This window comes from Pseudophryne corroboree, chromosome 4 (assembly GCF_028390025.1).
Source record: "Pseudophryne corroboree isolate aPseCor3 chromosome 4, aPseCor3.hap2, whole genome shotgun sequence".
NCBI lineage: Eukaryota > Metazoa > Chordata > Amphibia > Anura > Myobatrachidae > Pseudophryne > Pseudophryne corroboree.
The window spans coordinates 294,371,748-294,388,497 of NC_086447.1; the positions used below are offsets into that span (position 1 = coordinate 294,371,748).

A 16,750-nucleotide genomic window follows, 5' to 3' on the forward strand; every position below is an offset into this window, starting at 1 on the left:
GACAGTGTTTGGCTTCCACGTTGCCCAGGACAACCGGGGGGGGGGGGGGGGGGGGGCGGTGCACTGGGAGTTCTTCAGCTGTGCATTGTGATTGCGGTTCGCCCGGATTGGACAAGGGGAGTTTAAATAATTACCTGTGTGTTTGAGATTATTCTGCTTTATTCTACCTTGAGAAAGACCCAAGGCAAAAGGGTCGAAATGCGTTGGAAGTTGAGAGAGAGGGTGACCACAACACCTGCTGGATTAGACTGAAATACTGAATGATGGCCAGGAGGAAATCCCAGATTATCTGCCCGGGAATCCTGGTGATTATAATTGAAAGAGCTTTATTGAGAACTGATTACCACTAGTTCTCTACTCTTCTGGTGATTGTTCTGTATTATTCACAGCAGCAGGATTAAGGGGTCTCCTAAACCTATGCATTTTAAATGTGCTTTTTGCTTTTTAAAATATTTGTGTTGTGCTGTGTGTATTAAATTAACTTTACTACACATGTTGCTATTTTTATCTCCTTTCCTCACATGTTGAACTGTGTGAAATCGATGTTACATTGGATGAGGATGTAGTCGCCATACTGAGACACCTGTGTAAGGGATGTATATGTTTGTTATTTTATGATATTATCTGAAGTTGTGCACTGTTATTGTGGGGCCTGGTGGAGCACTTATCCTATATGTCAAATTCTAGTATGTTTGGAGGGGTGTTAGGTCTAGAACAAGAGTGGATGTTGCCTGGAAATAGTAAATACAGTAGCAGTGTAATTTCTTTTTGTCAACAATGGTATTGTAGTGGAACGTGATTTAATTCATAAGGATGCCAAAACATATTGGTCTGATGTTTCATCTGAGTTTTAATGGTATTTAGGTGTATTGGAGAATTAGTTTCAGAGCCGTACCTAGACTTTCTGGTGCCCATCCTTCTTTTCCAGTAGTGACACAAGGCACATGTCGCCATGGGGAAGGGGCATGACAAAATTGATCCCAAAGAAAGCCCATGCTATGATGCCCCTTCCTATATATATATATATATATATATATATATATATATATATATACACTGCTTAAAAAAATAAAGGGAACACTGAAATAACACATCCTAGATCTGAATGAATGAAATATTCTTATTAAATACTTTGTTCTTTACCTAGTTGAATGTGCTGACAACAAAATCACACAAAAATTATCAATGGAAATCACATTTATTAACCCATGGAGGTCTGGATTTGGAGTCACACTCAAAATTAAAAAGTGGAAAAACACACTACAGGCTGATCCAACTTTGATGTAATGTCCTTAAAACAAGTCAAAATGAGGTTCAGTAGTGTGTGTGGCCTCCACGTGCCTGTATGACCTCCCTACAATGCCTGGACATGCTCCTGATGAGGTGGCGGATGGTCTCCTGAGGGATCTCCTCCCAGACCTGGACTAAAGCATCCGCCAACTCCTGGACAGTCTGTGGTGCAACGTGGCGTTGGTGGATGGAGCGAGACATGATGTCCCAGATGTGCTCAGTTGGATTCAGGTCTGGGGAACGGGCGGGCCAGTCCATAGCATCAATGCCTTCGTCTTGCAGGAACTGCTGACACACTCCAGCCACATGAGGTCTAGCATTGTCTTGCATTAGGAGGAACCCAGGGCCAACCTCACCAGCATATGGTCTCACAAGGGGTCTGAGGATCTCATCTCGGTACCTAATGGCAGTCAGGCTACCTCTGGCGAGCACATGGAGGGCTGTGCGGCCCCCCAAAGAAATGTCACCCCACACCATTACAGACCCACTGCCAAACCGGTCATGCTGGAGGATGTTGCAGGAAGCAGAACGTTCTCCTTGGCGTCTCCAGACTATGTCACGTCTGTCACATGTGCTCAGTGAGAACCTGCTTTCATCTGTGAAGAGCACAGGGCCCCAGTGGCGAATTTGCCAATCTTGGTGTTCTCTGGCAAATGCCAAACGTCCTGCACGGTGTTGGGCTGTAAGCACAACCCCCACCTGTGGACGTCGGGCCCTCATACCACCCTCATGGAGTCTGTTTCTGATTGTTTGAGTAGACACATGCACATTTGTGGCTTGCTGGAGGTCATTTTGCAGGGCTCTGGCAGTGCTCCTCCTGTTCTTACTTGCACAAAGGCGGAGGTAGCGGTCCTGCTGCTGGATTGTTGCCCTCCTATGGCCTCCTCCACATCTCCTGATGTACTGGCCTGTCTCCTGGTAGCGCCTCCATGCTCTGGACACTACGCTGACAGACACAGCAAACCTTCCTGCCACAGCTCGCATTGATGTGCCATCCTGGATGAGCTGCACTACGTGAGCCACTTGTGTGGGTTGTAGACTCCGTCTCATGCTACCACTAGAGTGAAAGCACCGCCAGCTTTCAAAAGTGACCAAAACATCAGCCAGAAAGCATAGGAGCTGAGAAGTGGTCTGTGGTCACCACCTGCAGAACAACTCCTTTATTGGGGGTGTCTTGCTAATTGCCTATAATTTCCACCTGTTGTCTATTCCATTTGCACAACAGCATGTGAAATTGATTGTCAATCAGTGTTGCTTCCTAAGTGGACAGTTTGATTTCACAGAAGTGTGATTGACTTGGAGTTACATTGTGTTGTTTAAGTGTTCCCTTTATTTTTTTGAGCAGTGTATATATATATATATATATATGTGTGTGTGTTATACAAACACATTTATAGAACACTGCAAGACAATGGATTTGGACACAAATCCTCTTTATACCACAGTCATGCAATTAACTTAAGAGCTCGCTGTCATTCAGATAAAATACCCTTTATTAAACTACACATTTCAATATACTGCCAACCAAGGAATGAAACCTATAACATGTTGCATTCCAGTCAAACACACTACTCATTGAGATATTTGATCTTTCATAAGAACTATGAGGTTTCTAACTACAGTATATGAAGCTACTTGCACTTTGTATAAAAATCATCAGCATTGCTATTGAGCGTAACCACACATCCAATCCCTTGCAGCCACACATTACACAGATATGCGCAGCTGCAATGCTGATCATTTTTTCATAAAGTACATGGTACGTTTAAAATAGTTAGAATTCTCTAGCTTTCTAGGTAAGCTCAGATAGCTCAGTGAACAGAGTGTGTGACTGCATGGCCACATCCAGGGCTGCCATCAGAAATTGTAGGACTAACAAAATAGGTCGGGACTCCCCCTGGCCGGTATGAGGGCAGGGCAAGAGGAAATGTGTTTGTGAAGGGCACAAGGGACAGGTGGGTGGTGAGGATACAGGAGATGCAGGCAGAGGAAGGAAGTAAAAGAAAGGCCAGACACACACAGAAAACAATAAAAAATAAATATAACACAGGTGACGGATGGGGCAGGTGGGGGGGGGGGGAGGCATGGAGACATACACTGTTGGAGGAAGCACATGGAGACATTATATACTGGGGAGGATAATAGCCTGAGGGGGACATGGAGACAGTGTGTGTGTGTGTGTGTGTGTGTGTGTGTGTGTGTGTGTGTGTGTGTGTGTGTGTGTGTGTGTGTGTGTGTTAGAGCCTGTGTTGGACACTGAGACAGGGTGATTGAGCTGAGTTGCAGCTCACCTGCTTCAAGCAGATCTTGCAGCCCGCTGTGTCTCTGCTCCGAGTGCTGTAGCTGCTCCTGTTGTCCTGGAAAGAGGTGGTTGCCTGACACTGCCTTCTTCTCATCCTCATCCTCCTCCTCCCCGGGGGCCCCTGGAACGCGTGGAAGTAGTATAATTTGGTGCAGGCAGCCATGCAGAGATAGCAGTGCAGCGCAGATCGGTAGCCAATTAGCATGTGGCCGCTCCTGATTGGCTGCCGGTCGGCGAGCTCTGAATGGCTTGCAGCCAGCTCCTAATGTGAAATGTGACTGGCGCTGCATCACTATCTCTGCATGGCTGCCTTCACCAATTTATACTGCTGCAACCCGGGCCCCCTCTCTGTCAGAGCCCAGGACGCCAGACCTTGCAGTACCCCCCTGATGGCGGCCCTGGCCACATGCATTGGGTATGAATCTTGGGTATGCCAGTTTCTTGAAATGTAATAAAGAACAGTGTGACTGAATAACAAAGAGCTCTCAATTTAGGTTCATGAATGTTGTATACAGAAGGGGTAGAGGAAGGAGACATGGGCGGTCGGGAGATGATGGATTTCAAAAAGGGGGTAAGCTACAAGTGAAAGTAATTTAAACAGATAATGGACAAGTGCTGCCAACAGCGCCCCCTATCCTGCAGCGCTATATACAGTGGCACACTCTACACACACCTAGTTACGGCCCTGATGATTATAAATGCTGGTTTATTAATAATACGGTGGGGTTGCAAACAGATTAGTGTAAAGGGGCCCATACACTACAACTATAATACCCGATTTCATCCGATTTCGACCTTTCGGGTCGATAAATCGTATGGAAAGTACCAAATCGGATGTGTTTTACATCCAATCCGATGCGCGCTCCTGTGAGCATCGGATCAGAGCCCCTAGGTCGTTAGTGCTGCACTTGTGATTTCACGGATCCCACCGGCATGGCTGGGATCGCATAAGGTACATCATAAGCAAAAGGACCACATACGATATATCCTTTGCGATCCTGCCATCCGGGAGGCTGCCGGGCGATTCAAGGGAAATCTTATGCGACATGAGGGTCCGACATGTCGCTGTAGTGTATGGGGCCCTTTAGTTCAGTTATACTTAGAAAAATAAATAAGAGTACAGTGGCTGCTGATACTGAAAACTTAAATACACATCATCATCATCATCATCTGTATTAAAAGTGTTAAAAAGCAATCAGATGTATAAACATTTTTTCAATGGTTTTTGGATAATTTATGATATGATACTAGTTGAAAGTCCATGGGACACAGAAAGCCCCACACCTTCCAGTGGCAGCAAAAAGTGCCCCTTCACACCCCACTGGCTAGGAAGGAGTGCAGCTTACTACTACTTTTTCCAATCTTTGTAATGAAACAATAATAGAAGTGTTACTCTATACATAACATTGTTATAGCGTTGATAAAGGAGAAGTAAAGAATTGAATACATATGTCACCATCCCAGAACAGCATAATGATATGGTCAGGTTTTGTTTCACTCGCACACTTGTTTATGATGAGTGCCACAACGTAAAGGCTGAAAGACTTTTAAATTGAATGCAAGCTGTATTTTTAGTGAATATAGATGATCTATCAGTCTGGCCCATAACTCTGTTATGTGTGAATGACCTAAGGATTGGCATATTTGGGGTGTCTTCTTGAGGAGCATATTATAGTAGACATGGAGCTGCCATTCGTGGGAGGTGTTCTATGAATAAATAATACTACTAAACAATAAATAATATTGATTATAAGTGATCCTAAGTGAGCTGAGGGTATCTACTAGAGATATGCGGGTTCAGATTTACTCTGTTCTTAACGACAGAATTAACGCAAGTTCTGATTTACCCGGATTTTTCTTATTGGCTATCCAAAACACGTGACATCCGAAAGCCAATAAGATGCCGTTTTGAGATCCGGGTAAATCTGAGTAAATCCAAACCCGCGCATCTCTAGTACCAACTGATGATCCTAACTGAGGGATGTAAGAATACCAGGTTCTTGGACATACCAAGTCACAGTCTCCAAGGTCCAGCTGCTCAAGAGTGGAATTAATTTGCAGCATGGATGCAAAGAACATCCCGCCCTTGTTTCCAATTTTGTTGCCTGTCATTCTTAAGCTTCAAAGTGTGTCATTCCTCTGAAAGAAAACAAATGTCACAAACATGAAACAAAGCAATATCTATTTTACTAAGCTTTATTATAGCATTTTTAGACTTTAATATGCACTTTTATTTTTGTGAAGGACTCCTGCATTTATAATAATTTTTGCTGTATACCAGTAGGAAGGCAATTGAAGGTTATCTGGCTTACTTACAGCACTGCTAGATAAGGATTAATGTAAAGTTTGCTGTATGTTTTACAGGTGGAATTGTTGTGTGGAACATAACCCTCTGAGGTGGTATATGTTTCTGTTTGGCATTCAGGGCTGCCCAGACATCCAGAGGGCCCTAGGACTAGTGGTCTATAGCCACATGCCTGGGTGTGCTTGCTCACAGCCCATCAGACCCTCTGCAACAGCAAAACGGCACTGTGAGGGTCATTCAGGTGCGGTTGCTCTTCCTATTCTTGTTGCAATGATTTGCTGTATGCAATAATATGCTAATATGGGCAGAAGCTAACCCGTGCAAAAGGACGCACATTGCAATTGCATCTTTTGCATACGGCACTGCATGACTGCAGAAATATCAGTAACATTGTCACACATCGGGTCGTCATGCAGAGCTTGAGTCCCTCTGTACATGCGCAGGCTGATCTGCTCTTCCACAATGCACAGACCTCTCCATTAGCAAGTGTGATCGCAGCTGCTAATATATGCATGCCCACAAAATGCCATCTGAATGGTCATGACACGCCTGCATTCGCATGACCACTCCCCGTTACCATCCCCAAACGCTGACGTCCCATCACTCACTTTCCGACTAAAATCTTTCTGTGTCCTTACTCGCAAATCACTCGCTGCGTGTGCACACTGCGGCTCATATGCATGTGCAGTGTGAAAACACTGATATACTTACAACCGCCGCTTTGCGTCCACACCTGAATGACCCCCTGTGTGTTGAGGGGGGCGTGGCTATGCCTTCTTGGGGGAGCTACACCTCTTCCACTCCCGTGCTCCCAAAAGATCCTGAGACCCTGTTGTACTTTGCACCCACACCCCAACTCTTGGCATCCCCTTAGTAACATAGCAGGGCCGGCTCTAGGGGGGGGGGGGCGAAGGGGGCGACCGCCCCCCCCTAACACAGTCATAGCCACGCCCACTTTTGAGCAGAAGAGAGCTCTCCTGGGAGAGCCTGAGGCAGAACGATGTGCTGCAGCGTATACCACAGCAGCTCAGAGGAGCCAGGAGAGCAAGGGTTACAAAGCATTTGCCCCTCACTTGCTGGTGTGTGGGTACTAGGGCTAATAAATACAATTACCCCATAGCACAGTCACATGTACATAGAACAATCACAAGGCTCTATCTCAGTCTCACTCAAAAAGTTCAGTCAGAATTGAGAGAGGAGGAGTTAGGAGTGCAGATGGGAGGAGTTGGGACTGTAGAGGGAGGAGTCAAGATTAAACCGTAAACCGCCCCCCTAAAGAAAAGTCTAGATCCGTCCCTGTAACATAGTGAATCTTTGTCCTATATGGCTGATAAAGCTAAATATTTATCGTATATAAAACACTTTAAGAGGTCTAAGAACACTGTACGCTATCTACGTAAGAAGTACCGTAAGGGTACGCAAGTTGCGTAACGATCGCTCAACCGTAGTCGAGACGCTCAAGCGTCACGTTCGCTTACGGCCCAGAGATCACAGGCAGGCACGCTATTGGCTGCCGACTAACGTAATGATTCGCTATAGCGTAGCGGACGCTCGGGACCACGAGGAGATCACCAGCGGTGCAGACGCTTATAACGTTAAACCTTTATATCTATACCTTTAACAACGAAATATACAGTAAACCTTAGTGTGGTGACAGAGTGTAAGTGCAACCTGGTGTAACCTGATTAACTACAAGGCTGCTTGAGCGTCACCGACGCTCAGGGAATACTTAACACTATAAGAAATACACAGATACCTGGGCTTAGGGTCCAAAACCTATTATATGTATTATGACTATTATACTTGCAAAAGAATCACAGTACAAAGCATACACTACAATATAACATAGACTAACTAACCAGATAACTACACAGGAAATACAATACAATACAATTAAGGGAAAAATACGGGAGAAATAGAAGAGAGAGAGAGAGAGAGAAATGGCTCACAATAACATCAAGACAATATGATTGCGGAGAAACACTTACGCACAAGGGGAAACGATCGCATGCGCCTCGATATCCAGCTCCCGATTATCAGCAATGAGAACCGTTGAAGAGAGAGAGCACTGGATATGGTCGGCCTGCCTATTTATGCCCCACACACAATGCAATTCAATGGTCCCTACAATCTTATTGTTCATTGGACACAGGAATTCGGCTTCGCATTATAACAAAAGGTCATAGGTTGATTCATACAGGTGGGCTGTGACTATTTCCAACAGCTCAGGTGGGAGGGAAACTGGGTTTCCCGCCGCATGGGTAATAAAGTGCAAATAAAGTAAATGTTCATAAACTTCTTATGTCCATAACTATTCGCACGAGCGATTGATCTGCTTCAAACCAACACCGGAATATTTCTAATTAAATATTCTTCCGATGGATACTAAACACCACTGTATTACTCCTGTCTGACCCTTCGTATCAAACAAAGAGGGATTTCTCTGTTCATGAACATTCTATATTAAATCTATCAAAGGGACCATGATCTACAAAATACATTATATAGTGAAAATATGTAATGATTGAGTCGCACGCTACGATCGCATAAACTCTACCGTAAATACGCATACCATGCGCCTGCGGGTGCCCGCGACTGTGAGTATGCGCACGTACGGGAGAGCGTACGCATGCGCAGCACGGACCTGTGTGAGGTGCAAATATGGTAGTGTGCATAGAGATATTTTTCTGACTTTGACAGTGCCCACACTATAGTAAGCAGATGGGTATACATTTTTTTAACTTTGTGTTAAGTTTGTGGTGTTATCACTGTTTCATTGTACACCTATTACAGTTAATGGATAAATCTACATTGCTATTGGGACATGGGTGGTCATTCCGAGTTGTTCGCTCGGTAATTTTCTTCGCATCGCAGCGATTTTCCACTATTTGCGCATGCGCAATGTTCGCACTGCGACTGCGCCAAGTAAATTTGCTATGAAGACTGGTATTTTACTCACGGCATTACAAGGTTTTTTCTTCGTTCTGGAGATCGGAGTGTGATTGACAGGAAGTGGGTGTTTCTGGGCGGAAACTAGCCGTTTTATGGGAGTGTTTGAAAAAACGCTACCGTTTCTGGGAAAAACGCGGGAGTGGCTGGAGAAACGGAGGAGTGTCTGGGCGAACGCTGGGTGTGCTTGTGACGTCAAACCAGGAACGACAAGCACTGAACTGATCGCACTGGAAGAGTAAGTCTCGAGCTACTCAGAAACTGCACAGAGAAGTCTTTTCGCAATATTGCGAATCTTTCGTTCGCAATTTTGATAAGCTAAGATTTACTCCCAGTAGGCGGCGGCTTAGCATGTGCAAAGCTGCTAAAAGCAGCTTGCGAGCGAACAACTCGGAATGAGGGCCATTGTTATTTCCTAATCACCAATGTCATAACACTTTCCTCTGAGGAGGAAGTGACATGGACAGTATTTTAGATTTCAACCAGAATGGTATGACGTTAAGGCAAATAAAAGTGTATAAACTTTCATTTTATGATAAAACTGAAGACATTGTAGGATACAGAAAAGATGTTAGGAGAAACATCACAACTGTTATTTACTTACGTGTAAGGCTTTAGCAATTTGTTCAGCACCTTCTGTTTCAATGTCATTTCCCATAAGATTTAAATGATAGAGAGAAGAATCATCCTAACAAAAAAGAAATATGTTCTTCTTTTCTTGCAATAACATTGCAATGGCAATAACGTATTCCAATAATAGCACATTTATATTTTAATGCACTTTTTACAACATACCTGAAGAAATTTTGCAATGTGTACAGCACCACTATCCGTCAATTTGTTGAACCTCAAATCAAGATCTAAAAAAAAAAAAACAATTTTATTTAATGGTGCTTAAGATTGTAAGATCACAATATAATACATAGATATGCTATACTATACCATACCTCCCAACTTCTTGTTCCCAAAATCAGGGGGCATGGCCTCACAGGGTATGGCCTTGTGGCTATGGGGTGTGGCCTCATGGCAAGTGCCCGACCGCAAGCCATGTCCCGTTTTTGTCACTTTGGGGGCATGAACAGCGCTCAGTGAGCTGCTGGCCATGCCCCCTGTCCCTCTCTGCCAGGGAATAGATGCTGTGTGCACAGCATCTATTCACAGCTGCTCTGCTCAGAGCTGAGAGTGACAGTCGGGGGATCTCCCAACTGCCCCCTCCCCACACCACCACCATCGCTAGACACTGTGACACACGGGCGGGACAGACTGTGAAAAACGGGACTGTCCCGCCAAAGTTCTGAACAGTTGGGAGCAGTGCCGTAACTAGGCATTTTAGCGCTGTGTGCAAGAAACGATAGTGGCGCCCCCCCCAATGTAAGATAGGGGCAGTGCGCGCCGTAGGTGCGCAAAAAAAATTATATAGGGGCGTGGCTTAACGGGGAAGGGGCGTGGCCACAAAATAATAGCAATTCATACTACGGTGCACAGTAGTCTACATTATTCAAATTACGCTGCACAGTAGCGCCCCTTTTATACATTACAATAGACAGCGTCCCCCTTTTTACACATTGCGGCATCCAGGCCCCCTTTTTACACATTACGGCAGCCAGTCCCCCTTTTTACACATTGCGGCAGCTAGTCCCCCTTTTTACACATTGCGGCAGCCAGGCCCCCTTTTTACACATTGCGGCATCCAGGCCCCCTTTTTACACATAACGGCAGCCAGTCCACCTTTTTACACATTGCGGCATCCAGGCCCCCTTTTTACACATTACGGCAGCCAGTCCCCCTTTTTACACATTGCGGCAGCCAGTCCCCCTTTTTACACATTGCGGCAGACGGGACCCCATTTTACACATTGCGGCATCCAGGCCCCCTTTTTACACATTACGGCAGCCAGTCCCCATTTTTACACATTGCGGCAGCCAGTCCCCCTCTTTACACATTGCGGCATCCAGTCCCCCTTTTTACACATTGCGGCAGCCAGTCCCCATTTTTACACATTGCGGCATCCAGGACCCCTTTTTACACATTGCGGCAGACGGGACCCCATTTTACACATTGCGGCAGCCGGGACCCCATTTTACACATTGCGGCAGCCGGGACCCCTTTTTACACATTGCGGCAGCCGGGACCCCATTTTACACATTGCGGCAGACGAGACCCCATTTTACACATTGCGGCAGCCGGGACCCCATTTTACACATTGCGGCAGACGAGACCCCATTTTACACATTGCGGCAGACGAGACCCCATTTTACACATTGCGGCAGACGGTGTCCGAGAGAGAGAGAGAGAGAGAGAGAGAGAGGGGGGGGATATGCTTACCTCCTCCCCGCTGACAGGCTCCTCGTGCAGCTTCCTCTCGGTGCAGGCTGTGTGAGGTGAGAAGGAGGAGGAGGGAGGGGGAGCAGCAGCAGCGCTATTTGATTGGTAGTAAGCGCCGCTGCAGCATCCCCCTCTCCTCTTGTATTGGTTGCCTGGCGCTGCTGTGGATGCTGGGGAACCGCATCCCAGCATCCTTAGCAGCGCCGGGCAGCCAATACAGGAGGAGAGGGGGATGCTGCAGCGGCGCTTACTACCAATCAAATAGCGCTGCTGCGGCTCCCTGCTCCCCCTCCCTCCGACTCCTTCTCTCCGCTGCCCGGCGCTGGTCCTCTTCTCCCTACACAGCGGGGCGCACGGCGCAGACTTCGGCGGCATGTAATGAGTCAATTTGACTCATTACATGCCGCTGGCCGTTGCGCCCTCAGGGCAACTGCGCTGTGTGCCAAGCCCCCTTGGCACACACGTAGTTACGGCCCTGGTTGGGAGGTATGCTATACTACATTATACTAAGGTGTGAGTTTTTTTTAGAACTGGTGATGTTTCTCATAGCAACCAATCAGAATCTACTTAACATTTATCTAGCTGCTTGTAGAAGATAATAGATAGAATCTGATTGGTTGCTACTGTATGTACAACATCACCAGTTCTAAAAAAAACTCCCACCTTAGTAAATTTACCCTATTATCTCCTAGAGAAAATCTCTTTTGACATCACTAGTGCATGGTGTCCTCTTGTTTGGATGTCTACCAAACTTAAAGGTATGCCACCTAGTGGCAGCTTTTCATTTCTACAAAAATAAAAAGGTCAAAGTAAAATGGCTGAGAAACGTTCACTAGCCCCAAGCACTTCTGGGATTTCTGTAAGACATTTTTACTCAAAGATAGCAGAGCAGGTCAAAAAAATTTATAAATTCAAGAAAAGTAACATTTAGGGCATAGTATGGTAGATGTTTTGATCAAACACTCAATTTATTTTTTTCACAGTTGATGTAATACCATATACTCATACACTTCGCGGTTGCATCTCACTTGCGGCTGAATGGGTGTATGCAAGTGGCAATGGCACACATGAACAAAAGCTTTACTGGAGCCATGTTGTCAGACCTGAGAGCTACACCACACTGTGCGTACGCAGAGATCTGCCTGACTCTAAACGGATTACTTGCAGCAGCCATAATGGCCACATAATGCATGTAACTATGCATATGGGCAAATATATGCTTTTATTTCCATGCACTGCAATGTGAATGCAAGAGTGTCACCTTTAATAAATACATTGTATTGTCTGTGATTTATTTTACATAGATCATAAAAGACGTACTTGTTATATAACAGCTTTGTTTCAATATGTGAGAAATGACAAGGAAATCTTCATCTGTAATTCGCTTGCCCGACAGCATTTGATTATTTCCACAGATATTTAGGGAAGAAATATGTTGTCTAGAAAAAGGGCAAACTACAATTCAATATCCAGCAGAAGTACCTTTATATTAAAAAATGTGAAACAATAATAGACAAATATATCTATATCATATGGAAAGACACAATTTTTGCATGCACTTTTTTTTTTAATCTGACCCCCGCGTCCCGATAAGAGCCTCACCTATTCATCCTCGGTTCCTTAGGGCTGTGATGCAGTGTATAAATGGGCAACCAGTGCAGGACTACAAGGAGACCAGCATACCAACTTTCCTTTCTGCCACCATCCTCCCACACATGGCGCCCGGAAGCAGGTGCCTCCTTTCACACCACTATCCATGATACCTATAACTCTTGATTACTACTATACTTTTCTACGTTTGGCTAATGTAATATCGTTATGTTCTGCTCCATGATCTTGCAATAACTGACCTTGCCCCCTCTTCCATAAGGCTAAGCTCTTAACCTGAGTGGTAAGTGGTAAACACCTAAATATGTGCAGGGTAAGTGAGCATATTTAGCTGTAAGGGGAAAGGGGCTGCTATAGATGAAATTCACCAGTAGTGTGCTTTTTGCTGTTTACAGAACGGATTCAGGGGAAACCTGACTTTACAAGAACACATATTGATGCAGAAGTACCCTGGTAATATCAATTTCTATGACTTAATCATAAGATACCTACCCAGGTTGCTCTGCTTGTAGAAGCATTTCCGCAATAACAGGATTAACAGCTTGGTTTAGTTCAGTACATGCCTTGTGATACTGCTGGCTCAGACCTGTTGACATGGCTAAACAACATATTAATGAGAATATTTTTGTTAGACATGTTTTATATCATTCAATGGGGATAATCCAATTCTCTGCAAAGGGTGTGAATTGCCGTTGCAGTGACTGTAAACGCCAGCAACAGCACCCAAACTTGCACCCCCTGCGGCCCCTTCAGGCGCCGGACTTGCACATGTTTCGCTTGTAGCCCTATGGGCCTGCACACGTCCACAAATCGGTGGTACCATAAGTGCAGCATTCAGCGAAAACGATGTGGGTGCGGGCCAGGTCATAATGTTGTAAAACAAGAAACTAAACTGATATAATCTATGTAAAGGCCTCATTTACAGTTTCTGATTCATTTTGTGCCTGAAACGTATGTGTAAAACTGATGATGCATAAAAAAGCATACTCACCTTTCTATGTTAAGTCACACTTATGTCAAGATATGTTCAACTTCTAAACAGTAGGCTTTCTGCAGCAGGTGTACAAATGTGTATACTTGCGTCCCACGACACTGTAGAGGCGTTGCTTTACAACCTTAATAGAAGTACATGCAAAAATGGCATTATTCTAGTCATACACAATATGATGTGATAAGTGTCATACACATGAGAAAATAGTATCTTTATAGAGTCATTGATACATGTAAAAGCTGTTTTATGTATGGTTTTGTGGATTGCACTGCGCTTCCTCAGGAAGATCTACCAAATGCATCACTTTTGAATGCACTACAGTGAGATTATTATTCATTTGTTCTTATATTTGTTTTATTTTTGTTTTTATTTCTTATTGTTTTAAGTCTATAAGTTATTTGATCATTCAATTACTATTTTTAATATGATTACACCAGGTACGTGCAGTCAGGGGAGGTCTCATTAATGATTAAAATAATACAAAGAAGTTACTTATGACACATATTCTGTGTCATAAGTATGTCCTTTATATTAATCTAATCATTATTACTGTGTTAATGTGTTTGGGAGGCACCGATCGTGGTGCCTCCCGTAGTGAATCAGAAAGGTGTTGGAGCGAAGGGCAGTCGCGAGTGGGGCCATGCCATGGGCAGTAAAAGCCCATTGAAAATACATAGGAAAGCGGCACCATTAGAAGTGCCGCTTTCATACAGAGACGTGCTTTCAACACATGAAAGCACGCCCCTGTCAGTGAGGCCACAGTGATTGGTAATCGGATCCATCATCCGTCATCACTGTGTGGGCGCAACGGAGGTGCGGTCGTCGGTGGCGGCGGGATGCGGCGGAGGTGCGGGCGGCGGAGGTGCGGGCAGCGGTGGCGGCGGAGGTGAGAGTATTGGTGGCAGGCAGGGATCTGAGATCCCTGCTTGCCATTCTGTAGAGTTTGGCAGCGGAGTGGTACCAATTTCAAAAATTGCGCCTCAGCGTCATTTTTGAAATTCAAGATGGCCACCGTGAGCCAATTACGGCTTGCTGCGTTATCGCCCCGCCCCCTCTGGCTGACTTATATAATTCAGCGCGAGGCAGCGATGCGAGGCAGCGATGCAAGGCAGCGGCGTCAGTCCAACGGCGGAGGAGGAGCAGTGAAGAGCTCCTGAAGAAAGAAGACGCTGTGGCAATCCTGGAGGGGTAGCGGCTATGCAAAAGAGCTTAACAGCCGCCGCCCACAAGGTGAAGACGCCGGAAGCCCTGGGGAGGCGGCGGCCATGCAAAAGAGCTTAAAGGCCGCCGCCTCCCAGGTGAAGACGCCGGAGGAAGGCGCCACCGGAAGCCCTGGGAAGGCGGCGTCCTCCCAAGTGAAGACGCCGGAAGCCCTGGGAAGGCGGCAGCCATGCAAAATACCTTAAGGGCCACCGCCTCCAAGGTGAAGACCTTGACTAATAAAACTTTTTTTCTTTAAGACTGTGTGGTGTTTTATTTTAATATTTTCCAGCGAGCCCTTTGTGTCCTGGCATGCTGGCAATTGTGGTTCTCCAAGTGCCAGCATGATGGAGTAGGCTTGCTGGGACCTGTAGGCCACCTGTAAAGAACAATATTAACAGACATCGAACTTAGCACCCACCGCCACCAGGGGCGCGGGGCATAGCACTGGGCTATCATGCCGGTGCTGGTTATTTTTCGGGAGGGCGGACCCCATTTTTGTTTTTTGGGGTCCCCAATTTCCATGGAATTCCAGCTCTGAGCTGACTGGCTTGGGGGGCAGATTAATGTTATGGCAAGGGGACCCCACACTGAGTGTCTTCCCTGCTATGGCATTATCCCCCCTGGCTGGTTCTGCCTGGTGCTGGTTTTAGTGATGTGTGGGGGACTACACTTATTTTTTTCCACTCTATGGGGGGGTTGGGGGTAGTTAGCTGCCACTGCCTCCCCAGCCACTGACCTCACCGCACGTCACTGGATTACACTATGAAGATTTTAGTGTATGTTATTTATTTATTAGCAGTTTCTTATATAGCGCAGCATATTCCGTTGCGGTTTACAATTAGAACAGTTATAGAACAAAACTGGGCGAAAACAGACAGACATAGAGATAGGACGGCCCTGCTCGCAAACTTACAATCTATAGGGAAATAGGCGTAGATACACAAGAATAGATGCTACCTATTGCATAATGGTCCACCAGATTGCTAGGTTCTTAATGGGTTCTTTCTGCGTGAGGCTATCAAAGGATAACAGATGATCTGAAAAATCAATGGGAAGGCCTCATCCCATAATTATTGAATCCAAAGAGACTGGATTAGTTTGTTTTGTTTATTTCCCTATTCTTTTTAAATTTTATTTGAAACTGTATTTACGTGTGTGACTATTTGACTTTTCAACTATTACATTCTTGTAACTTTCTTTTTTCTGTAACAGCGCTGTATTCAAAATACATTTACTCATCTTAAGGATTCATCTACACTGCTTAGACATCTGGCCGATCTACAAACGGTCCCCACTAGTGTCACCATGGCAACCCTTGATGTCTCCAGCCTCTACACGTGCATTCCGCACCAAGCGCGAGTGGAGGCTGTGAGACATCTTTTGGTTAACAATCCATTATACAAACATAGATTTTTTTCTGACATAATTTATGTTTACACTTAAGCATAATTATTTTTTGTTTGACGGTTTGTTTTACCGTCAGAACACAGGGTGTGCCATGGGATCGGTGGTGGCTCCGTCATTTGCAAATGCCTACATGTGGGAGGTGGAACGTGTTTTATTTTTTTTAAATGTCAGTATTTCTGATAGTATATTTTTATACTATCGTTATATTGATGATCTGCTAACTTTTTTGGGATGGTGATATCTTGGCCCTTAAGCCAGTGGTAGATGAACATAATGGGGGAGATTCAAATGTTTGAAAAGTCCTGTCTATTAGATAGGAAAAAACAGACACCCAACTGACTTTTCAAACATTTGAATCTCCCCCAATGAC

At 45.2% G+C, this 16,750-nt stretch overlaps 1 protein-coding gene across 1 annotated transcript in view; it reads right to left on the reverse strand.

The window, feature by feature from the left end:
* Window positions 1-16,750, reverse strand: part of LRRC34 (leucine rich repeat containing 34) — a 70,922-nt gene that overhangs the window by 38,896 nt on the left and 15,276 nt on the right. The window contains 6 exon segments of the mRNA XM_063916211.1: window positions 5,603-5,731; window positions 9,451-9,534; window positions 9,642-9,706; window positions 12,492-12,610; window positions 13,272-13,377; window positions 13,771-13,894. Of these exon segments, the coding sequence (XP_063772281.1) occupies window positions 5,603-5,731; window positions 9,451-9,534; window positions 9,642-9,706; window positions 12,492-12,610; window positions 13,272-13,375 (501 nt within the window). The 5' untranslated portion in view covers window positions 13,376-13,377; window positions 13,771-13,894.